Here is a 26,283-nt window from a genome sequence, read left to right on the forward strand (position 1 = left end):
CCCCACTCACGCACAGTCTTCCTATGCCTTGTCCTGTGCGTGTGTCCTCCTGTCCAGTGTTATGTCTGTTCCCTCCTAGTGTGTCCAGTATATGTTTCCACTGATTGGTTGCAGTGGAGGCGGCTGCGGACACCCACGTCACAAGCAGCGAGAGGGGTTTACTCTTTCCTGCACCAACATCGTCCACCGTTGCTAACAGGGGAGCAACTGTATCTGCAAGTTAGACGTATGTCCTCAATTCAGTAAATCAGAAGGAACAGTGGATGCAGTGGTGTCCAATGGATGTTGAGCTTGCAGCCAGAGGGATGGAGTAAAAGAGTCGATATAGGAGAGGGAGCAGGCGGGAGTGGGCGGCGCTGTAAGAAAGCCTGCTCACCCTGACAGGAAGTATGAACAGGACACAGTGCCCTTGGGGGTTTGCTGCAATCTAGAGACTCTGCCCTGAACTTTCTTCATGGGTGGCTTTTCCCCAGAGGTCCTCCTCCTGCTGCTGACCAAAGAAACCAAGCTGTACAGAAATATATTCCCTAATGGATTTTAGGAGTATTGCAATGCTGAAGTCAAGTTTTACTATGCCTCTAATGTTACACTGAGCCTTATCAGAGTGTTGTGCTGGCTAGGTTAGAAAAGTACATATCCACCTCCAGAGCTTGGTGTGTTGTATTTTGCAATAGGAATGTTTCAGGTGTGCTCACTGAGGACGAGGCCAGCCTTCGCGAAAGGTATGTAGCGGTGAGCTACCAAAAGGACTTGCAGAAGTTGGAGTGCAAAGTACAGGGGTTCCTGGCGCACCCAGGGGTTGAGGGGCATAGATTCGGCTTCTGGATTGGTCATGTGGAAACGTTGGCTACCACCGTTTTCGATGGAGGTGTCTGTGGGTAACCGGTTGCTTGGTTCCAAGAATAAAGCTTTGAAAATTCTCTGTGATTCTATGTATATTCCACCTACAAGCCAGGAGAACAACTCCACAATACAGCATCAGATGAGTTGCTGCAATTCTTTTTCTGTCAGATTCAAATCGGAGGCATATATCGGAGGCATATATTGGTACATTAATGCCCCATGCACTTCTGTGGGTGCCCTATTACAACAAAACAGGGCCATAAAAACGGCCATGCGCATACAAAATCTGAACTTAGCCTCTTTTAGAACAATTTCAAGCTTTGACTAAAAAAGAAGTGCACGAAATAGCAAAGTGAGAATAGAGCTAAGCATATCAAGAATACATTCACGAAGCACACTCTTTTTAAACATACATTATGCTGCTTAAGACCTTGCAGAGAGTTATAAGTACCACTATAATAGCTACTTAAATGTAATTTCATATAATATAAATTACATTCCAGGTGCTATAGCTTCAAGAACACTTTACATAAATGTCCTTTTTTTGCATTAGATAAAGTATTGGGTGACTGGTGTACTGCTAATTTAACCCGTTAGTGACTGCCAATAAGCATTTTCACGGCGGCCACTAATGGGCTTTATTCTGATGCATGAGCCTTTTTACGGCGCTGCATTACAATAAATAAACAGAGCAGGGAGCCGTTAAATCTCCCTGCTCTCGGCTGCCAGAGGTAGCTGAGGGCTGGGGGCATCCCTGCTCGAACGTGTGAGATTGATATAAGTATCGATCTCACCCGTTTAACTCCTCAGATGCGGCGCTCAATAGCGTGTGCCACATCTGAGTTGTTTTGGAGAGAGGGAGCTCCCTCCCTCTCTCTCCCACTGACACCCGGCAATATGATCACCGAGTGACTGTGTCTCCGATGGCAGCCGGGGGCCTAATAAAGGCCCCCTGGTCTGTCTGTAGTGAATGCCTGCTAGGTCATGCCGGAGGCATGGCCTAGCAGTTGCCTGTCCGTTTTAAATGGACAGGCAGTAATACACTGCAATACAAAAGAATTGGAGTATTATAAAAGCGATTGGAGAATCGTGGGACTAGTAAAAAAGTAAAAAAAAAGTTTAATAAAGTTAATAAAAACAAAATGTGAAAAAAAAATGAAAAACCCACTTTTTCCCCTTACAAACGGCTTTACTATTAAAAAACCAAAATAAAGTAAAAATGTTACACATATTTGGTATTGCCGCGTCCGTAACTATAAAGCTATTACATTATTTAACCCATATAGTGAACGCCGTAAAAAATGTAATAAAAACAATGGAAAAATTGCTGTTTTCTGTGAATCCTGACTTTAAAAAATTTGATAAAAAGTGATCAAAAAGGCGCATCTACTCCAAAATAGTACCAATAAAAACTCCCCGCAAGTCGTCCCGCAAAACAAAACCCCTCATACAACTGCATCGGATGAACAATAAAAAAGTTATGTCTCTTCAAATATGGAGACACAAAAACATATAATTTTTAAAAAAAAGAGTTTTTACTGTGTAAAAGTAGTAAAACGTACAAAATCTATACAAATTTGGTATAGTTGCAATAGTAACAACCCACTGAATAAAGTTATTGTGTTATTTATACCACACGGTAAACGACGTAGATTTAGGACGCAAAAAAGTGTGGCGAAATTTCTGTTTTTTTTCTATTCCACCCAGAAAAAAGTTAATAAAAGTTAATCAATAAATAATATGTACCTAACAAACACAACTTGTCCCACAAAAAACAAGACCTTATACAGCTAGGTCGACGCAAAAATAAAAAAGTTATAGCTCTTGGAATGCGACGATGGAAAAACGTAAAAAATACCTTGGTCATTAAGGCTTAAAATAGGCTGATCATTAAGGGGTTAAACTTTGCATGGTCTTTGCAAAATGGTGTTCATATCCTTGGACAGTACCTGCCCAAAAAACTGCAGTTTACATATCAGCTAGATTGCAGGCACCTCACAGATTCTGATGCTTTTTTCTTTTAGCCCCTACCGTTGCTGAGATATCGGGGCCGTTCGTTCTGGTGTCCGATATGCAAATAAAGCCTTTGACTGTCAAGCGAGCGGTTACCCCTTATCAAGTGACAGGTTTTACCAACCAGTCAAAGACCATATTTGCATATCGGGCACCAAAACTAAAGGCACCGATATTTCAGCAACGGTGGGGGCTAGAAGAAACAATTAAAAAGCAAAAGAATCTGTGAGGTGCCTGCAATCTAACTTAGATGCTAGCTGCAGTTTTTTGGGCAGATGACAGGTTCTCTTTAACATCAATTTAATAAAGTCATCTATTTGAAAGCAACGTCTGCCGTACTGTTTTTTTCATATATCTTCCAGCTTTAATGTTTGTGTACTAAATCCTCAACTGCCTGTTTATCATTATACATATAACTAACAATACTACAGCATTCACTGAATAAAAATGGATATGCTACCAAACAGGAAGCCACCAACAGCATGAAATTATTGACTAAAATAGGAGTATTCCAATTCTTATTTACAAAGTGCTAATTTTTAAAATTGGACAGCCCTTAAAGAAAAGGAAAAATTACAGTTAAAGAAACTATTTTTAAAAGTCAGTCAATCTAATTTTATAAAAAATGCAAGTTATCACGAAAGAGCTTAAAGAGGACCTGTCACTAGGTCATATAAGGTGAACTGGTTAACTGACCTGAAAAGCACTGTCTCCCTAATAACAGCGCTGTTTTCTTTTTTCCCTGGACTCCCCCCCCCCCCCCCCCGTTCTAGAGATATGACCTAGAGGCTATTTATAACTAGTGCAATTTGGGCAAGTGCAATGTGAAAGGGGGCCAAGGTCGCTTCGATTCTCCCGAACCGGCTGTTAAAATTACAGCCGGTTCAGAGAACCGGGTGGAAGCGGGACCCTGCACCCAATTGTATCCGCGTCCTTAGGACGTGGATAAAATTGATTACTCTAGCGCTGGCGAGACGGCAACTATCAGTTCCAAGCCTTACAATTCGGTGCTTTAGCAATGACGCAGTTGGTACGTTGACATAATTACACCGACTGCGCCGTTACGCTGGATGACGCCTGGTCTCTGACCAGGTCTGCGTTGCTGGAGGACGACGTGGGAATGGGGACAGTTGAGCATGTAATGCTTTTTTTGTGGGTAGCATTGGGGGCAATATCTACATGGGCACTATCTACAGGGGACACTCTGGGGGGGGCACTATCTACAGGGGACAATCTAGGGGGGCACTATCTACAGGGGACTCTCTGGGGGGCACTATCTACAGAGGGCTCTGTGAGTAGCGCTATCTACAGGGGGCTCTGTGAGTGGTGTGTTCTACAGGGGGCTTTGTGAGTGGCGCTATTGTAAGTTTGTGTGGTCTTTTACTTTACAGTGTTTGACACAATTTTATTCATGGGGACAGTGTATGGTGCTATTGTATTCAGGGGCACAGTGTATGATACTATTATATTCAGGGGCATAGAGTGTGGCACCGTGAGAATTTTATCTTCGTTTATAGGTGTGGAAATGTTGGAAAAGTGAGGAGCCATAGACATTTGAGTGACAAACTCTGCAGAAATGGGTATTGGTCAGGAGAAGTCATCATAGAGGTCTAGACCGGATGGAGAAGAAAATTGAAAAAGAACGAAAGGGTGTGTTCACATCAGCATCAGGGTGGTCGACTGCACTATTGATTCTGCCAAAAAACAGCAACCTTATGGAACGGAGACAAATGCGAAACATTTGCAACGGAAGCATTACCATTGAAATAAATGGTAATGCAAACGGAAAGCTATGGTTTCTGTTTGGTTTCCTTTCATGGGATCCCCTGACGGAAAGGTCTGATGGAACCCTGACGCTGATATGAATAGGCCCAAAGAATCTCAGAAGATGTCACCTCTGAGTCACTAAATGTAAATGTTTATTCTCCCTCTAACTGATCAGTACTGTAGTCACTGCATGATATGCAGCGAGATGATGGATGGTATAGCATTCTTTTTTGTGAAACAACAACTCCCAGCATATGTTCAGGCTATACTGGGAGCTGTCATTTTATGTCGTACAAACTTATATTGCAAGGGTTAAACTGAATTTGCAAATGATCTCTGTACTGAGCTGTACTTGTGCTGGGGCTAAATATATTTAGTGAGCTTGGTTCTGGTGTTGTATATATGTACTGAGTTTGGTTGTGGTGTGTGCTGTATATATGTATTGTGCTTCTGGTGCTGTATATATGTACTAAGCTTGATTCTGGTGGTATACATATGTACTGAGCTTGGTTCTGGTGCTGTAAATATTTACTTTATCTTAAGGTAAATGTAGATTTAAACAACAGAGGCTGGTTCTCCGATACCTATATATATATATATATATATATATATATATATATATACAGAAGGTGGAAGAAAGAAGCAGCACTTCGTGACTGTATAGGTTGGTGCTATGCCTGACCTTAATCCAAAACGGTCCTATAGACATGTGAAGAAATGATCGCAGCACTCCAATAGGTTGATGTTTTAACAAAAATGTGGTTTATTGTTCCATGTTTGAAAGGATAAGCTACGTTTCAGTCCTCTCACAGGACCTTTTTCAAGCTTGAAAAAGGTCCTGTGAGAGGACTGAAACGTAGCTTATCCTTTCAAACATGGAACAATAAACCACGTTTTTGTTTAACCCCTAGGCGCACGAGGACACAACTGTACGTCCATGCGGCCAGTGTCTTAGCGCACAGGGACGTACAGTTACTGAGTGGTTCACGGTGCACACTGTCGGCGACCGTGTGCACTGGGAACCGGGAGGCCAGCTGTCCCTGACAGCTGACACTCCAATGTATGCAGATCAGCGGCTTATTTCCGCTGATATCGGCAATTAACCCCTTGATTGCGGTGATTGATTGCAATCACCGCATTCAGGGGTTTCTAGCTCATCGGCAGACCTCACGATAAATCGTGAGGTTTGAAGATGGCTAGCATGGCGATCGGAGGCCAAGTAATGGCCTCCGTGTCTGTCATGTACGGAAGCCTATCAGGATCAGCCTCCTGATAGACTTCCTGTCAGTGACAGGACGTCACTGCCGTTCGCGATTCACACTGTCGATGACAGTGTCTGTGACGCTGTCGGCGACAATGTGCATCGGGAACCGGGAGGTCAGCTGTCCCTGACAGCTGACACTCCACTAGTTGTCGATCAGCGGCTCATTGCCGCTGATTTAGGCAATTAACCCATTACATGCGGGGCTCGATTGCGATCCCCGCATGTACAGGGTTTGTAGCACATCAGCAGCCCCCATGCAATTGTGGGGGCTGCTGATGCTTAATATGGCACCCGGGGGCCAGACAACGGCCCCCGGGTCTGTCATGTATGTCAGCCTATGAGGATCAGCCTCTGGCTGGTCCTCATAGACTAACTGTCAGAGGGACTATATACAGAATTATGTGACAATAAATAGTATTATAAGTGACAGCCAGCATGGTTTTACAAAGGACATAAGCTGTCAAACCAACCTGATTTGTTTTTATGAAGAGGTAAGCAGAAGCCTAGACGGAGGGGCCGCTGTGGATATAGTGTTTTTGGACTTTGCAAAGGCATTTGACACTGTCCCTCATAGACATCTAATGGGTAAATTAAGGACTATAGGTTTAGAAAGTATAGTTTGTAATTGGATTGAGAATTGGCTCAAGGACCGTATCCAGAGAGTTGTGGTCAATGATTCCTACTCTGAATGGTCCCCAGTTATAAGTGGTGTACCCCAGGGTTCAGTGCTGGGACCACTATTATTCAACTTATTTATTAATGATATAGAGGATGGGATTAATAGCACTATTTCTATTTTTGCAGATGACACCAAGCTATGCAATATAGTTCAGACTATGGAAGATGTTTGTGAATTGCAGGCAGATTTAAACAAACTAAGTGTTTGGGCGTCCACTTGGCAAATTAAGTTTAATGTAGATAAATGTAAAGTTATGCATCTGGGTACGAAAAACCTGCAAGCATCATATGTCCTAGGGGGAGCTACACTGGGGAAGTCAATTGTTGAGAAGGATCTGGGTGTACTTGTAAATCATAAACTAAATTTCAGCATGCAGTGTCAATCAGCTGCTTCAAAGGCCAGCAAAATATTGTCGTGTATCAAAAGAGGCATGGACTCGCGGGACAGGGATGTAATATTACCACTTTACAAAGCATTAGTGAGGCCTCATCTAGAATATGCAGTCCAGTTCTGGGCTCCAGTTCATAGAAAGGATGCCCTGGAGTTGGAAAAAATACAAAGAAGAGCAACGAAGCTAATAAGGGGCATGGAGAATCTAAGTTATGAGGAAAGATTAAAAGAACTAAACCTATTTAGCCTTGAGAAAAGACGACTAAGGGGGGACATGATTAACTTATATAAATATATGAATGGCGCATACAAAAAATATGGTGAAATCCTGTTCCATGTAAAACCCCCTCAAAAAACAAGGGGGCACTCCCTCCGTCTGGAGAAAAAAAGGTTCAACCTGCAGAGGCGACAAGCCTTCTTTACTGTGAGAACTGTGAATCTATGGAATAGCCTACCGCAGGAGCTAGTCGCAGCAGGGACAGTAGATGGCTTTAAAAAAGGCTTAGATAATTTCCTAGAACAAAAATATATTAACTGCTATGTGTAGAAATTTTTTACTTCCTCGTTCCCATCCCACTTCCCCTTTCCCATCCCTTGGTTGAACTTGATGGACATGTGTCTTTTTTCAACCGTACAAACTATGTAACTATGTAACTATGTATGTAACTATGTAACTATGACGTCACACTGATAGTTGGAATACGTTACACTACCTAGGTGGTGTAATGTATTCTAGCAGCGATCAGAGCTGCAGGTAAAAAAAGAAAGTGTAAAAAGTTAAAAAAAAACCTTCCGCGTTACACAATTTTTTTTTATTACAAACGAATTTTGCCAAAAAAAGGAGATATTTGTAAATTTCCCCTCTACTTTGCTTTATTTCCTGTGAAACGCCTAAAGGGTTAAGAAACTTTCTGAATGCTGTTTTGAATACTTTGAGGGGTGCCGTTTTTAAAATGGGGTAATTTATTGGGGTATTATAATATATAAGGCCCTCAAAACCACTTCAGAACTGAACTGGCCCCTGTAAAAATTGCCTTTTGAAATTTTCTTGAAAATGTGAGAAATTGCTGCTAAAGTTCTAAGCCTTGTAACGTCCTAGAAAAATAAAAGGATGTTCAAAAAACGATGCAAATATAAAGTACACATATGGGAAATGGTAACTAGTGACTATTTTGTGTGGTATTACTATCAGTTTTACAAGCAGATACATTTAAATTTCGAAAAATGCACATTTTTCCAATTTTCTCGAAATTTTGGTGTTTTTCACGAATAAATATTGAATTTATCGACCAAATTTTTCCACTATCATAAAGTACGATATGTCACGAGAAAACTTAGAATCGCTTGGATAGGTAAAAGCATTCCGGAGTTATTACCACATAAAGTGACACATGTCAGATTTGAAAAAATCAGCTGTGCCACAAGGCCAAAACAGGCTGCGTCCTAAAGGGGTTAACATCAACCTATTGGAGTGCTGTGATCATTTCTTCACACACACACACACACACACACACACACATATATATATATATATATATATATATATATATAAAAAAATTATCTCTGCACCCCTTATTATTTTTAATAATAAAGTGCCCTGAATATCGTATTTTTATTTTTTTTAATTTTCTTTTAGCATTATGATTATTTATTTGCATTCAGAGTTTTATTTACCTCTGTGTTTTTCTGCCGTCAGTCTTCCATCGCTCTTTCATTTACAGCTCATGCATGATTCAAATACAGATTTTTTTAATGCGCTAGTTTACAAACTCGTCGTTCAGAACAGCCCACTACACTGATGATGCGCCATTCATGGAGGAGACAGGAAGAGGAGCTCGTCCGGACGTAAAGAACATAGAAGACCGGTCGTCACATCAGCGGAAGAGACACTACTCATTATTAGAAGACATCAACATCTTTACACTGGTAAGTATGTTACAATGTTAGTTTAATACATATTTAAAATATGTTGGCAAATAGTTTTACAAATGTGGAAAACCTCTTTAAGGTTACACAGCAGAATTATTTTCTGGAAACCACAAACAATTTAAAGTTCCTGACCTCTTTAGGGTTTTAAAGTATTCTGCTTTTTCTCTTCTGTATGGCTCAATCTGCTTTTACAGCGAATTCAAAACCGTGCCAGAACTGTGGCCACCTAATCAGAAATCTGCAAATATACGGTACAGTGTCTTCAGAGTTTGGGGGGGGGGCACACTTTGTGAACTGCCCGGGGCCCATGGTACTATTAATCTGCCCCTGATATGGCCCACTGTTGTGTTTGCTCCCTATAGGCTAATTTGCTGTGGTTAGCCAACAGGGTGGAGCTAGCTTCCCTGCATTTGATGCTGACCAATCAGCGCAAGGCAGCTTGAGGGTAGCTAACTACAGCAAATTAGTATTAAGGGAGCCAACACAATAGTGGGCCATATCTCTGAAATTTAGGGGTCCAGGAAAAAAGAAAAACAGTGCTAAAATCAGGAAGACAGCGCTATTCTGGTCAGTAAACCAGTTCAAGTTATATAACCTAGTGACAGGTCCTCTTTAAGGGTGTGTTCATGCATCACGGTCAGATCATGGTTTTTGCCATTATTTTTGCAAACAGTTACCAAAAGCTTGATCTAATAGAACATCTTTGGGATGTGATTCAGTGGGATACCTGCAGCATGAACAAACAGTTGACAATACAGCAGTAAATGTTATTAGTGGTAATTTTTTTTCTCTGTGATGAACACTTGAGTACTGTAACAGTAATGCGATTAAATTTCCTAAATATTCAATGACAGAATATCGTACAAAACCCCCCAGATATTAATGGTTATATTAAATCTGTTAAATAAACAAAGATCTCTATTAAACTAGTAGCATCGACGCATGTAGCAAGAGATGAATGAGTTTAGCCTTAGTTCAGGATTTGCCTAATGTTAATTGATGAAGTAATTAAAGTACTTGTCATAGTAGACTAAATTAAAGAATGGACCATATCTAATATAATTTAAAGCATTAGGTCACATGAAAATGTAATGTATTATACAAAACACAAGATGTATATATTTCCTCTAGACTAGCTGGTGCCAACCTTAATTTGAATGTTATCTATTTTCATAGTAAAGTAACCAAGAGTGACAGTGAATCAGATCTCAAATGTTTTTTTTTCTCCTTGCGGATAAATTGGTTCTCTGTGGTGCTACAGAGACAGGATTCCAATATCTCTAGTAAGTTATGATCATGTCAAATAAAAGCAACTAAGCAAGTGCTACTTAGATGTCAAGATACCTCCATAATTTTGCCTAATCTGTGTTAATTACACATGTAATAAATCAGTGCATCATGGCCATATCGCCGGCTGTTGGCTCTTGTTGTATACTCATCTTTATTCTGCATCTTCTCTGTCCTGGCAGGCGCCATTGACCGCCCGGGAGCCTGGCTGGCTACCCTGACCCTCAGCCTGTCTAACTGTGAGTGATCACCTGACGCCTGCTCTTACTGTGAATCTTGGTTACTGTTTTTTATCTGTTCACGTCAGACATTGTCAACAGCGACTACTCTGGTAGTGACCTTGGGATATTTAACAGCCAAATCCACATCTCTGTACAGAGCTTAACCCTTTTCCCGCCGCAGCCATTTTTCTGATTTTCACTTTCGTTTTTTCCTTCCCACCTTCCAAAAGCCATAACTTTTTTATTTTTCAATCCATATTGCCGTATGAGGGCTTGTTTTTGCGGAACGAGTTGTATATTTTTACAGCACCGTTTATTTTACCATATAATGTAGTGGAAAACTGGAAAAAAATCTTTGTGGGGTGGAATAGGAGAAAAACAGCAATTCCTTAAAGTTTTGGGGGGTTTTGTTTTTACGGTGTCCACTGTGTGGTAAAAATGGCATGTTAACTTTATTATGTGAGTCAATACAATTACGGTGATACCAAATTTATATAGTTTTTTTATGTTTTACTACTTTTACAAGAAAAAAATGATTGTTAAAAATAAAATTTGTCGCCATATTCTGCGAGTCATAACTTTATATTTCCGACGATTGAGCCATATGAGGGTTTATTTTTTGTGGAACGAGCTGTAGTTTCTATTGGTACTATTTTGATACTTTTTGATGACTTTTTATTTAATTTTTTGTGGAAGATGAAGTGATGACAAAAAACTGAGATTTTCACGGTTTTAATTTTTTATGGCTTTCACCGTGCGGACTAAATAATGATTTATTGTACCAGTTATGTTATTTATTTTTTATTTTTTTTACATTGTGCTTGAGGGAAAGTGGGAAAAGTTGTTTTTTTTAACTTTAAAAAAATATATATTTATTAAAAAAAACTTTATTTTACTGTTTTTTATTTGTCCCCCAAAGGGACTTGAACCAGCGATCGTTGGATCGCTTGCATGATAAACTGGAATACTTATGTATTGCAGTATATCGTGAGACTGACACACTCTTATGAAACCCTGCAGACTGCCATGCCAACCAACGACATTGGGAGTCCGTTGCAACGTTACAGGTGGCCGTCCCCCGGTTTCTAGTAATTTAAATTGACTGCAGTTAAACAAGCAGGATCTCGCTCGTTACCCTGAAGTGTCGGCTGTAACACACAAGGGAGAACACCTGGCAATCCGTTGGTAGCATAGAGGGTTCCCACCATCCCCTGTTATATTTATACATTTATATATATTTTATATGCATTTTATTGTAATAAAGATTGGCTGCAGCCCCTTAAAGTGGTTGTCTAGTTTACAAAACTTATTTCCCTACACCCATTCAGAGAATTCTGAGTTAATAGAGGGGGGATCCTCTTTTCAGGATCCTCACCTCTTGGACAGAGCGTGGATTGTTTACATAGAGCGTCTCTTGCTCTGGAGGACCAGTCCTGCATTTCACAGACAACATATTGATATGAATAGATCCTATCTAATGCTTCATTTCCTCTGTGGTGGTGCTGCAGAGAAATTAAACACTTACTGCCAGGTTTCCAAACACATAACAACTGATCACTGTGGGTCCAAAAAGGGGGACATTTTGTGATCAGCTTATTGTCAACAGACCCTTCTTACAAGTAAGGGATTCTTCAAAGTGGAGAACCCCTTTTAAGTCAAGTGCCCTAGTCTGGAATAAGTACAACAGAAAATAATTCATGGAGCAAATTGGTAAAGGACGAAAATGTAAAGGCTACTGTTTTTAAGATTGGTAATGAGCATATCTTTTTATGCCTATACCATATTTGCAGATACAGAAAGTCATAGACTACTTCATTTGGCACATCTGTACAGACGCATGCTAATTTACTATCGGCATAAAAAAAAATAATTAAAAAATAAAGAACAAGAATAATGTGATTACACCAACCTCTCTTTCTTCAAGCTCTGGAAATGTTTCTGTTTTATCATTTGGTAACTTGTCTGAGTCTACTTTGTTAGAAAGTCCTCTGAATAATGGGAAAAGCATGTTAAGTTCACTTGATAATTTAAGCTTCGGTGATTCATTGGGTGTTTGATCTTGACCATCCATTGGTCGAACATACGCAGTTGGCTTTTGTTGGATTGGATTTAGCTTAGAGACAATGGAAGCGGGAAAGTTCTGCAAGCAATGTGAGCTATTGCTGTTTTTGTTGCAAGTCTTCTCTTTGTTAGAGAGATCCACTTCTGGACTACAATTTACTTGTGAATTTGGTATATGTCTATTGAGAGGCTTGTCCAATGTACAAGTTAAAATGTTCACATGATGGTCATTAGAATTTCCAGATGATGCTGCGCTTAATAAGCAGCTTTTAATATTTTCTGTTTTGTGTTTTTGGTGTCCATATTTAAAATCAGTATTAGGAGAACCAATTGTTCTTTGGTTAGCTTTACCTAATGCTTTCTGCCCCTCAGAGGAATTTCCAGCTTTTTGCCAGTCCATGGTGGCTCTGTTATTTAACTTTACGGGTAAAGTTCCAGGTGTGATACCAATCTGTAGACCACGACAAACTGAGTAACAGCTTTTTGTTGTGTCCTGTTGGTAATGTTCCTCTTTATTTCCGATAGATATACCAACTGCTTCAACTTTTGGAATGCCCACTAGCTGACTTTGGTTTGATATTTCAGTCAAAAGGTCTTTCATTTCATCATAGTTTCCAAGTGTACTTTGTATACGGGTCGAAAGTTCATCACCCTTACTGGTCTAAGAAAAAGTGAAAAACATAAGGTTAACAGAGATTTCTCTGCACAAACATTTTCAAAACATATTTAGCTCATTCAATTTGAGGAAATTGTTTAAGACTAGTATAAATTGTAATAAAATAACCATTTCAACAAGTTGTATGTAAAAATAAAGTTCATCCATACTCAAAATACTACGGCGGGAATTCATCAACCTTTCTATGCCAGTCTTCTAGGTAAAAAAGTTGCAAAAGGCCCAAAAGGCGCAAGTTGCGTTGAAAATTGCAACTTTTGGACATTTTACACCGGCCTCGGCACTTATGGGAAAAGGGTAGTGGCTTAACAAAAGGGAGCAGGCCACCAAAGCCCAAGAAATTTATTATAATTTACGCCAGAAAACTGGAGTAAATTACAGCGGAAATTTGCGCCATCTCCTAGCTAGTGTAAATTTCACTCTGAGTGGCGTAGGAAGGTAGAGGCCCGTGTCCTCCTAATCAGACACCCCCCTTTCCCATTAGACAATAAATAATAAAAAAAAAAAGGTACACTCACCTCACTGCACCTCCTATCCGGCTCCCCTATGGCTCTCTCAGCAGGCTGCAGCTCATACAAAATCCTGACGCCGAGCAATGTCAGGACGTTGTACGTAAGGGTATGTGCACACGACAATGCCAAAAACGTCTGAAATTACAGAGCTGTTTTCAGGAGAAAAGTGCACGCGTTTTTCGCTGCGTCTTTTCGGACGTAATTGGAGCTGGTTTTCATTGGCGTCAATGAAAAAACAGCTCCAATTACGTCCCAAGAAGTGTCCTGCACTTCTTTGACGTGGCCGTAATTTGACGCGCCGTCTTTTGACAGCGACGCGTACAATTACAGCTCGTCTGCACAGAACATCGTAAGACCCATTGCAAGCAATGGGCAGATGTTTGCCGAGGTATTGGAGCCGTCTTTTCAGGCGTACTTCGAGGCGTAAAACGCCTCCATTACGCCTGAAAATTGGTCGTGTGCACATACCCTAAGGGTATGTTCACATTGCCTATTTTCAGACGTAATTCGGGCATTTTACGCCTCGAATTACACCTGAAAAGACGGCTCCGTTACGCCTGCAAACATCTGCCCATTGCTTGCAATGGGTTTTACTATGTTCTGTTCAGACGAGGTGTAATTTTACGCGTCGCTGTCAAAAGACGGCGCGTAAAAAGACGCCCGCGTCAAAGAAGTGCATGTCACTTCTTTGGACATTTTTGGAGCCGTTTTTAATTGACTCCATTGAAAAACAGCTCCAATTACGTTCGTAATGGACGCCGTGAAAAACGCAAGTACTTTCAAAAACGTCTGAAATTCACTAGCTGTTTTTGCCTGAAAACAGCTCCGTATTTTGCGTTTGCGTGTGAACATACCCTAACGATCGCTCGTCTCCAAACATAGCTCCTTGTGAAAGGAGCAAACGAGCGCCAATCAACGAGCCGTCTCGTTGATCAGCGCTCGTTTTCATGGCCAACAGATTTGTCTAGCTCTTGCGTTGGGGAATATTTTTACCATATAGGCATATATTGTAATGTTTTTTTGCAGCATATATACGTGTCGGAAAAACAAAGCAAGTACGGTATGTGTGAATGCACCATAAGGGTATGTTCACACAGAGTGTTATCGGCCATTTTTCGGGCCATAAACGCCCAAAAAACGGCCGAAAAATCGGAAGCAGAACGCCTCCAAACATCTGCCCATTGAAATCAATGGGAAAAACGGCATTCTGTTCGTATGCGTAAAAAACGGTCGAAAACACTCTGTGTGAACATACCCTTAGGGTATGTTCACACACAGTGACCAAAAACTTCTGAAAATACGGAGCTGTTTTCAGGCGAAAACAGCTCCTGATTTTCAGACGTTTTTGTAGCAACTCGCGTTTTTCGCTGCGTATTTTATGGCCGTTATTGGAGCTGTTTTTCAATAGAGTCAGTGAAAAACTGCTCCAAAAACGTCCCAAGAAGTGACATGTACTTCTTTTTCGCAGGCGCCTTTTTACGTGCCGTATTTTGACAGTGACACGTAAAATTACACCTCGTGGAAACAGAACACCGTAAAACCCATTGAAAGCAATGGGCAGATGTTTGTAGGCGTATTAGGGGCGTTTTTTCAGGCGTAATTCGAGGCGTAAAACGCCCGAATTAAGGCTGAAAACACTGCGTGTGAACATACCCTAATCAGATTTTTCTTAAACTAGATGTTGGTGGAGATACTCTTTAACATTTAGAAGATTTTAAAAGGAAATGAACAAGGCACGCTAAGAGAATATGTACTTGGCACCTTTTGCTCACAGGATAAGAAAATTTAGCTTTAGTCATTTCTTATCAGACCTGGCAATGGACACCTGAATTCTCAAATGCTTATAGTGTAATCTAAGCTACTATACTTCTGACAGATGGAAAAAACGTTTAATTAGGTCAACACGACCTTCACTGCGAAGAACATTTCTTTTCTGTGTGCGTTTTAATTATGCAAATTTCAATTTAAAGTAGACATGTCGTAGTAAGCGGTAGGATGAGATTATTCAGTGGCATTATTACAGATGTTACTTTATATATTTTCACTGTGGAAATACATCATCATTCATGTGTTATTTTAGTTAGTTTTTTTAAAAAGTTTATTGTTAGTCATTACAACAATACATATGGTTGATAGGAGACCATAACCATTTTTGCATGTAGAATTTTTGACCCTGTGACAAGTTTTTGGCATGATAGCTGCTAAAAATGTCTGCTGTTAGCTATTTTCTAGACTCGGCTACAAGAGGAAGAAAAGATTAGCAGCATAACTGACTGTCCTAGGGAAAAAAAAACGAATAGCTAGATCTATAAATGTTCTCAGCACAGCTAAATTTTGATTTTTGTACAAGTAAGGGCTTATTTAGACTAACCTATAATACGTCCATGCTATGCGCGTGATTTTCATGCGCCTCGCACGGACCTATGTTAGTCTATGGGGTTGTGCAGACAGTCCGTGAGTTTCACGCAGCGTACGTCCGCTGCGTAAAACTCACGACATGTCCTATATTTGTGCGTTGTTCGCGCAACACGCACCCATTGAAGTCAATGGGTGCGTGAAAATCACGCGCAGCACACGGAAGCACTTCCGTGTGACGCGCGTGATTTGCGCAACAGTAGTAAAAAGTATGAATGAGAACAGAAAAGCACCACGTGCTTTTCTGTTTACAAACATACAAACAGAGTGTCATAATGATGGCGGCTGCGCGAAAATCACGCAGCCGCGCATCATACGGGGCTGACACACGGAGCTGTTAAGTACTTTTTGCGTGCAAAACCCACACGCTCGTGTAAATCCGGCCTAACCCTAAGGGTATGTTCACACGGCAGCGTCCGTAACGGCTGAAATTACGGGGATGTTTTCAGGAGGAAACATCCCCGTAATTTCAGCCGTAACGGCATGTGCAGGCGCTTGAACGCCGCATCCATTACGGACGTAATTGGCGCTGCTTTTCATTGGAGTCAATGAATAACGGCTCCAATTACGCCCAAAGAAGTGACAGGTCACTTCTTTGACGCGGGCGTCTATTTACACGCTGTCATTTGACAGCGGCGCGTAAATACACGCCTCGTGTGAACAGACAAACGTCAGCCCACTTCTTTCAATGGGCAGATGTTTGTCAACGCTATCGAGGCGCATTTTTCGGACTTAATTCGGGGCAAAAACACCCGAATTACATCCGTAATTAGTGCGTGTGAACATACCCTAATGCAGAAAACCACTTCATGATACAAATAATTGTTTACCTTGAAGTTTCTTATACTTCCTTAAAAAGAACTTCCTTACACAATTTATATTCTCTACTTTGCAGAAGAATCTAAACATATTTATAATTTTAGAATCATTTGTGTTTTTTGAATATTTCCTTTTTACTTTGTATTTCCTACTTCAAAACATAAACATTAATGATAACATTCTATTAACCCCTTCCTGCTTGCATTCTGGGCCATAATGGCCAAGCCATTTTCTACATGTTTCCATTGTCACATTCGAAGAGCTAAAACTTTTTTACTTTTGCGTCTTGTTTTTTGCGGGACGACTTGTAGTTTTTATTGGTACCATTTGAGAGTAGATGCGACTTTTTGATCACTTTTTATCACATTTTTTTAAAGTCAGGATTAACAGAAAACACCAATTCTTCCATAGTTTTTTATTTTTTACGGCGTTCACAGTGCGGGTTAAATAATGTAATTGATTTATAGTCGGGGTCGCTACGGACGTGGCGATACCAAATATGTGCAACTTTTTTGCTTTATTGTGGTTTTTTTTAATAGTAAAGCAGTTTGTAAGGGGAAAAAGTGGGTTTTTCATTTTTTTCACATTTTTTTTAATTAACTTTATTCAACTTTTTTAAACTTTTATACTAGTCCCACTAGGGGACTTCACTATGCGATCCTCCGATCGCTATTATAATATAATAATAGTTACTGCCTGTCCGTTTAAAACGGACAGGCATCTGCTAGGTCATGCCTCTGGCATGACCTAGCAGGCATTCACGACAGGCAGACCTGGGGGCCTTTATTAGGCCCCCGGCTGCCATCGGAGACACAGACACTCAGCGATTTTATCGCCGGGTGTCAGTGGGATGAGAGGGAGCTCCCTCCCTCTCTCCAAAACCACTCAGATGCGGTGCACGCTATTCAGCACCGCATCTGAGGGGTTAAACTGGTGAGATCGATACTTATATCGATCTCACCCGGCAGAGTAGGGACGCCCTCAGCCACCTCTGGCAGCTGAGAGCAGGGAGATTTGACAGCTCCCTGCTCTGTTTACTTTATTCAAATGCAGTGCCGTAGAATGGCGGCGCTGTAGAATAAAGCCCATTAATGACCGCCGTGAAAAGGCTTATCGGCAGTCATTAAGGGGTTAAGAAATACTTTTTCAGTTTTTATAAGACACAGGTGTCTAACCTGCTCTCTAACCTCTACCACAGCAGAATTCTCTAATGACTTCATAGGCAGGGGTGCTAATATTCTGTTAGCTAGGGGGAGCACTACATATGAATTTATTATTAAGTTCAATGGGAGCTGTATAAATCCCTATGCAGTGAGCTCGCTCTAGTGGTAGTTGCAGGGAGACCTGATTTTATCATGTAATTTGTCACGGCTATGGGGTACGTAGACCCACTAGGCTGCTCCACCGTAGCGTAGTAGCAGTGGGCCAAACAATAGTCAATAACAGTTTCTAGAACAAGAGTACCTGGATAGATGATTTGGCAAACACTCGGCGTGGCAGACACCAGATTGGCAGACATTTGGTGTAGCACATACTTCGCAAAGATGACACTTGGCACAGATGACACTTGGCACAGATGACGCTCTCGACTTAGACACTAGATTACGCACTGGTACAAGCAAATTATTGGGTATGGGATACAGGAACACTGTATACAGACTACAACTAAGGGACCATTTGCAAAGACTAAAATGGGCAGACACAACAACGCTCAGGCAAGGAGTGGAAGGGAAGATTGTGCGCGCACTGGCCCTTTAAGATCCCTACAGGATTTATTAAGAGAGCTGCAGCCGCGTGTGCCAGCGTCTCTGGGAGGGAGACGTCGGCATGAAGAGAGTGTCCTGCGGTCGCGGTAGCCAGTAAATAGGATGTACCGGCGGTCAGCGACCGCGTACATAATTTAACTCTTGGACTTTGGGAAGGGAAGCAAGCCAGAAAACCAGAACTTCAACCCCTGTTTAATGTAACTTCTGTATAATTTGTGGATATTAGATTTCTTCGTTGTCGGAGTTGAAATTTGAAAAACCCCCTTTAAAAAGCCACAGTTTTCCGCATCTATTATTCTGAAACCCAAAATCTAATGGTGCTAGTGTCGATATCCCACTTCCATGGTTTCTTTTGTAGTAATATCATTGAACTGTTAGGCTGGAATCACACGAGCACATTACGTCCGTAATGGACGGAACGTATTTCGGCCACTAATCCCGGACCGAACACACTGTAGGGAGCCGGGCTCCTTGCATCATAGTTATGGACTATGCTAGGAGTCCCTGCCTCTCCGTGGAACTACTGTCCCGTACTGAAAACATGATTACAGTACGGGACAGTTGTCCTGCAGCGAGGCAGGGACTCCTCGCATCGTACATAACTATGATGCTAGGAGCCCGGCTCCCTGCAGTGTGTTCGGTCCGGGATTAGTGGCCGAAATACATTCCGTCCATTACGGACGTAATGTGCTCGTGTGATTCCAGCCTAACTAACCTGACGATGTAGAAGTAGAAAGAACTGCATTCCCCTCTATACAGGTATGCAGGTGCCAAAAATAATTCACTATTTTTAACATGGGTCTATAGGTAATAAAAGCGTTTTTTTAATGTAATGATAACTGATATGTATATATATATATATATATATATATATATATATACACACACACACACTTTACCTTGTATGGTTCGCTGAAAAGGGGATAATTGGCAAAAAAGATATCCTCAGCTGGCTGAGCATCTTGACTTCTCCTTTCCCATTCTTTTCTACGCAACGCACTTTTGTCCTGTTCATACCCGCTGTCGAAAGGAAATGACAAGTAATAATTTAGTCATTTACTTGTTAAAATTAGTAATAACGCTGTGCACAAAGCTGAAAAGGAGTCATCAAACAGATGGCAAAGAGAACAGAAACATGAATCTGATTAATGCCAGTACTAGCAGACTGAATGAGCTCTGGTTTCTGGATAAGCCTGTGTTTTCTTTGCACAGTGAACAGATAATTGAAAATCTTCAGGAAAAAAAAAAGTAACGCACAGTCTTTAGAGTAGATCAGCGTGTTCTGAGTTCTGCTGATTTGTGATGTGACAAAAGAATCCAAGAAACACTGCGAGTCAAAATGATAAAAAAAAACACAACTTTGACAGACCTCAAAAAATTAAGTTTAGAGTCTGGGCTTTATAAAGGAAAATGTAACCTTAGTTAGTTAGAACTTCTACTGAAGCAATTTGATGTGTCAATGCGCACTACAGTGCACATTTATAAAAGTCACTGACAGTTTTCTTAGCATAGATATGGAATAGAGAATGGCACAAGCCATATTTATAAAGCATCTGGGCAGTATATCTGGCATATTTTCGTCATGTTCAATAATTTTCAAATTGGGGTGTGGGTAGCTGCCAGACAGTCTATGCCAAGTTAAACCAGTTGTACACTGTAGGTAGGTTTTCACAAGTGCAGTCTAGTGCCAAATTCACATACGCCCGAGTGACATATTTATGAATTTGGTGCACATCACAAACGAATGGTGCCAATTTTTCTGAGGAAACCTGCCAGAAAAATGTCACTTTCTTTAAATGTGCCCCTATATGTTTTTAGTGCTCTCAGACAGATACATATTTCAGAATGTAAATTCTAAACAGATTTCTCCTTTGTGAAATGTCTTATGTGTGATCAACGTCATGCTAACGTCTGTTTTTGTGGCGAATCTCTTATTAGCTTGTTCCCTGAAGAGCTGTTACAATTATGTGCAGCAGTAGATTTCTTTACAGCCACACATCTATATTCTGATCTCTGGTGATCAGCCAAGTCGTGAAACTGCTTCTTAATCAATCCACTTTTCTCCGACTGATGTGACTAATGTGACTGATGTGACTGAGTGCAAGATCTGAACATGAAAAATGCATGGAGACTGAATTGTGTCGCTGCACATCTGAGTGATTTTGATCTGAGGTGATGGAAATGTGGAGGTTATTTAACTAAAGGCACCGTCAAAAAGAAGAGAACACGTCATTCATCTGTACAGAAGAAGGGATTTATATTTGACGCTTGCTGATAAATAGTATGTCTTGTGAATGTCACCTGGAGATGCAAATACACTGTAGCAGATATCTTAAGCTGCTTGTTTCCCCAGGTTTACCTCATTCACACAGGAATGCTGTTTTTTTTCTGCCATCTACTTCTTCTGTTGTCTGATTTCTCATGCATTTTTTTGCAACATCAAGCAACAACACACCTCCAACCAATGCCAATGATTTAGGCTATGTTCATACGGGGGATTTTGCTTGGCGAGTCCCGCCGCAAAATCTGTCGTGGAATTATTCCTGCCGCCAGCAGGAAGATTCCTGCTCCAAATCACTTCAATGGGAGGTTTGGCCAGAATCCGGCCGAAGATCAAGCAGGACGCTTCTTTTGTCCGCTAGCTGAAAAAAATCAGCTAGCACGAAAAAAAAAGCTTCCACCTCCCATTGAAATGAATGGCAGGCAGAATTTTGCGACAGAATCCACCACTAAATTTCCGCTGTGTGAACAGGGCATTATTCTCAAAAGTATTTGCCTGCCTTACTTCCAAGATGCCCACATCTACAGTCTGCCGACACTTCATCTCCTCTCTATGTTTGTCAATTTTGCGCCTGTTACTCTCAGGGTATGTGCACACGATAACTGCATTTACGTCTGAAATTACGCAGCTGTTTTCAGGAGAAAACAGCTCCGTAATTTCAGACGTAATTGCATGTACTCGCGTTTTGCGAGGCGTCAATTACGGCCGTAATTTGGAGCTGTTCTTTATTGGAATCAATGAAAAACGGCTCAAATTACGTCTCAAGAAGTGTCCTGCACTTCTTTTGACGAGCCGTCTTTTTACACGTCGTTGTTTGACAGCGACGCGTCAATGACAGGTCGTCGGCACAGTACATCGGCAAACCCATTCAAATGAATGGGCAGATGTTTGCTGACGTATTGGAGCCGTATGTTCAGACGTAAATCGAGGCGTAAAACGCCTCGTTTACGTCTGAAAATAGGTTGTGTGAACCCAGCCTCAGTAATGCCTAATGTCATTCCCTTGTGCCTATAGGGACTACAAGTACTCCTACATAGAGGAAGATGTGTTCACATTACAGAAAAAAGAATGACCCAGGAGATCGAAATGTTACTGTTTATTAGGGGTTTATTTAATGGGGGGGAGGGGTCACGGCTTGGAAATGGTGTAAAACTATGGTAAGAAATGCATTTTTAAATAACATACAACTTGATGATTGGTTGCTTAGATTTCAGGCTATAAGTGTACTGTCATTTGGTGCACATTACAAATGTATGGTGCCATTTTCTCTGACAAAACCTGGCAGCAGTACTTACCTATCCTTCCCCCGGCGATCCAGTATTGACGCTCTGGCGGCACTGCCGATTATTGTTTACATTTCCATAGCATGTGACAACTGCAACCAATCAGAGCGCTCAGCGAGGCTCGGCAGTCACGCGTTGTATTTCTGGCATAATGGCAGAAATACGATTTATCAGCATTGAGCCCCGCACAGTCCTCTGATTGTTTACATGCACACAGCATGGGACCAATCACCGGGAGTGCTGCTGGAGCGTCATCTCTGGATCGCCGAGGGAAGGATAGGTAAGTTCTTTTGATCTGCCTGCATGCCGTTTGCCGCGTTTTTCGCTCGCGCCCATTGAATGCCACAGGCAAAAATGCTGCGAAATACGCTTTCTCTACCTCCCATTGATGTCAATGGGAGGTCACAGATGTACACGCCCAAAGATAGGGCATGCCGCTTTTTTCCCGCGAGCATTTAAAAAATGCCTCGGCCTCCAGTTGAGATCAATGGGAGGCATTTTCTGAAGTTTTTTGGCGCGTTTTCCGACGCTGTTTCCACGTCAAAAAACTCTGTGTGAACAGGGCCTAAAACCAGAAGAAATACACTGTGCTATGCCTATTGCACAGCCTGAGTGGGCAGTGCATGACAAAGAGATTCAAAGAAAACCAAAGAGAGAATCATTGTGTCATGCTCCATCCCTCATGTCCTGCACTAGGCATAACAGTTTTGACCAAAATGTTTATTTAACCCTTTCATGACCTAAAGTGTTTTGGGTACTGATTTTTGGGGGCTGATATCCTTTAATTTTGTAGTTCTTAGTTAGAAATGGTCGAAAAAATGTCACATTCTGTTTAAAGGTAAGTTATTTAATTAATAATAATTTACTCTACATATTAATCCTCTAATTCTCCCTTGCATATCAATGCCAAATATGAGTTTATTATGTAACGTATGACGTCACTGCAGTGTCGAGAACAAAGACCCTATTTTAGTTTTTCGTGCATCTCCCTCTCTCTCTCTCTCTCGCTGCACATGGATCCTAATTATACAGAAATGAACAGCCAGAAATTGGTGATTGGGGTTAATTATTGTATGTTTGTGGTAAAATATATTCTGCATGATATAAATATAGTAATGTCTGAGCACCTGATGCACACACAAAGCATTCATGTCACGAAAGATACTGGTGGATGTGGGTTCATGGACCGCTGCCTTAACTCGTCTCCTTGCCAGCATCTCCCTCCCCAGAGACGGCAGCACACGCGGCCGCACTGCTCGGCAGTGTCCTCTAGGGTGCACATGCGTGCTCATCCCTGGCCTTAAAGGGCCAGCGCGTACACATGCAAAAAGTTACCTAATCACCCCCAGATCATGCTGGACTATACAAAGAGCCCTGCCCTTCCACTCCTTGCTGAGCGTTGCTGTTGTCTACCCATGTTCGCATTGCAAATTGTCCCTTAGTTGTATCCTGCTTCCCGTATCCTGTATCCTGTAACTGTGTTGGTTCCTGAGCTGAAGTCTAGTGTTGGAGTCGTGTAGTGTCATCTGCCGCGTCCAGTGTCTTCTGCCACCACCAGTGTCAACTGTTCCACAAACAATCTGTGCCAAAGCGTCTGCTACACCACGTGTCTGTCCGGAATCTTACAGGTACTCTTGTGCTAAAGAATTTTGCATAGACTGTTGTTTAGCCAGCTGCCACTCCGCTACAGTCCACATACCCATATTTTTTGGTGTTGAGGCTTTATTTTTTACAATATGCTACATTTATTTATTAACTTTACACTATTGGAGCTCAGTTTAGCAAGAAACAAATTACCTTTGTCTTCCTCTTTTCTCCATTTGCAGATCACTGGTAACGATATTTTAATGGTAACAGACCATATCTGCTCAGATTTTTTTTTCCAGAAGGACCCTATTTATTTTAAATATCTTCTTGGTATATGTTAACTATTTTTTATGACACTTGTACCTACTGAATGCCCTCACTTGACATATCAAAATTCTATAATATAATTATTAATAGCAAATCCCAGTTTTCATCCACTTAAATTACTAATACTGAAATGAGTTTTCTCAATCCATGATTCTTTAGCACTGTACATTAAAGCGGTTGTCCAGTAATACAAAATCGATGGCCTCAGGATAGGCTATCAATATCTAATCGGTAGGGGTACGACTACAGGCACCCCAGCCGATCAACTGTTTTGAAGTGGCGGCAGTGCTCGTACGATCGCTGCTTCTTCCTTATTTGCTCATTCTGTGAATCGCTGACACACTTGTTCACAGTATGTCCCACCAGAGGAGCCTATGCTGGTGGACCGGCTCAAACTATCTGCCCAGGAGAAACACCGCAGACGCACCTCAGGACTTTGTCTGTATTGCGGCCTCGGAGGCCATGTTGTGAGTTTGTGCCCTCAGAAGCAAAAGAAACTCCAATGCCTAGGATTGGTTGGAGAGACAACCCTGGGTGGAACGGCGCTAGATAGAAAGTTCTCCTCTAAACTGTCCACTCCCGTGACCATGGTGTCTGGTGAAAAGACGCACCAGGTCTCTGCATATCTGGACTCAGGGTCCGCAGCAAACATAATACAAAAATACTTACTGGATCTTCTCCAGTTGTCCACAGTCCCTCTGGAAACGTCTTTGCCTGTTGCCTCAGTGAATGGACTGCCTCTGCCCGACCCAATCGTATCTGAGACCAATCCGCTGAAGCTCCAAGTTGGAGCCCTTCATTCGGAACTAATTTTGTTTCTTGTTTTGCCTAAAACCGTTAATCCTGTCATACTGGGCCTGCCTTGGCTCCGACTACATGCCCCAGTCCTGGACTGGAATTCCGGAGAAGTTCTCCAATGGGGCTCCAAATGTGGCAGCCGCTGTCTGTTACAGATCCATCCTGTCCAGCCTCCTCTGCCTCAGTGATTGGCAGGAATACCCCCTCATTTCTCTCAGTTTGTGGATGTCTTCAGCAAGAAGGAGGCTGAGACACTTCCTCCACACTGGGCTTATGACTGCTCCATAAAACTGCTTCCAAATGCGTCCTCTCCCCGTGGTCGGGGTTACCCTCTCTCCTTGCTGGAGATGGAGTCTATGTCGGCCTATATCAAGGAGAATCTGGAGAGCGGTTTCATACGAAATTCCTCCTCCCCGGCCGGGGCTGGGTTCTTCTTTGTCAAGGAAAAAAGACGGATCACTTCGGCCTTGCATTGACTACCGTGATCTCAATCAAGTCACGGTCAAGAACAAATATCCTTTGCCACTAATTTCCAAACTATTTGACCGCATACGAGGAGTCAAGATCTTCTCTAAACTAGATGTAATGACAGGATAGGGAGACAGACAGGTGAGCCCTAATCTACCCGCTGCTCAGTCCCTGCCTACTTGCACAGCCCATCCTAGGTGACGGCGTACAACTGGGCGACGGTCCCTACGCTGAATATGTGCACGACAGACAAAACAAGACAGGGTACACAAAAGCAAGGGAAGTGGGGCAGTTGCCCACGGCAACACCGTGAGCAACAGAGTAGTGAACGAGCAGAGTCAAACCAGGAGTGTACGTGGTAACAAATGCAGAGCAGGAGAATAGTCAGTCAAGCCAGGGTCAATATTAAGCAGAGGTCAATGGTAACAGCAGAAACAGCAGAGCCAGGAAAAAGGAGAATCACAGGCAAAGGACAAGCAGCAAATGAAGGTATAAGTAGACCAAGGGCGGGAGCTAGAACCGTCTGGCCAGGCTGCGAAAGGCTCTCCCACTCCTCAGCCTACCAGCCTGAGTGGTAGCAGACCGAGTCACTCTAGCAGACCTAGGAACAGATGCAGGCTGATTAACCATGGGCGTCGACACAGAAGCTGTGTCAGGCAAATCCTTCACACTACCCCCCCTTTTATGAGAGGCCACTGGAGTCTTCCTAGGTGGACCTGGCTTGTTGGGGAACTGAAGATGGAACTTCCTGAGCAATAACACGGCGTGAACATCCCGGGCGGGTACCCAAGTCCTCTCCTCAGGCCCGTATCCTCTCCAATGCACCAGGTACTGGAGGGAGCCTTGGACCATCCTGCTGTCCACAATCGTGGCCACCTCGAATTCTACCCCTTCAGGGGT

The 26,283-nt window shown here is 42.0% G+C and overlaps 1 protein-coding gene across 2 annotated transcripts in view; it reads right to left on the reverse strand.

Moving 5' to 3' along the window:
• AFF3 (ALF transcription elongation factor 3) overlaps positions 1-26,283 on the reverse strand; it is a 478,799-nt gene that overhangs the window by 295,114 nt on the left and 157,402 nt on the right. For both annotated transcript variants that reach the window (XM_075852633.1, XM_075852634.1), the window contains exons 2-3: positions 19,539-19,659; positions 12,303-13,115 (exon numbers count right to left, since the gene is read on the reverse strand). In XM_075852633.1, coding sequence (XP_075708748.1) covers positions 12,303-13,115; positions 19,539-19,659 — 934 coding nt within the window. The remainder of the gene's footprint in view (positions 1-12,302; positions 13,116-19,538; positions 19,660-26,283) is intronic.

The sequence above is a fragment of the Rhinoderma darwinii genome, chromosome 2 (assembly GCF_050947455.1).
Source record: "Rhinoderma darwinii isolate aRhiDar2 chromosome 2, aRhiDar2.hap1, whole genome shotgun sequence".
In the NCBI taxonomy this organism is placed as follows: domain Eukaryota; kingdom Metazoa; phylum Chordata; class Amphibia; order Anura; family Rhinodermatidae; genus Rhinoderma; species Rhinoderma darwinii.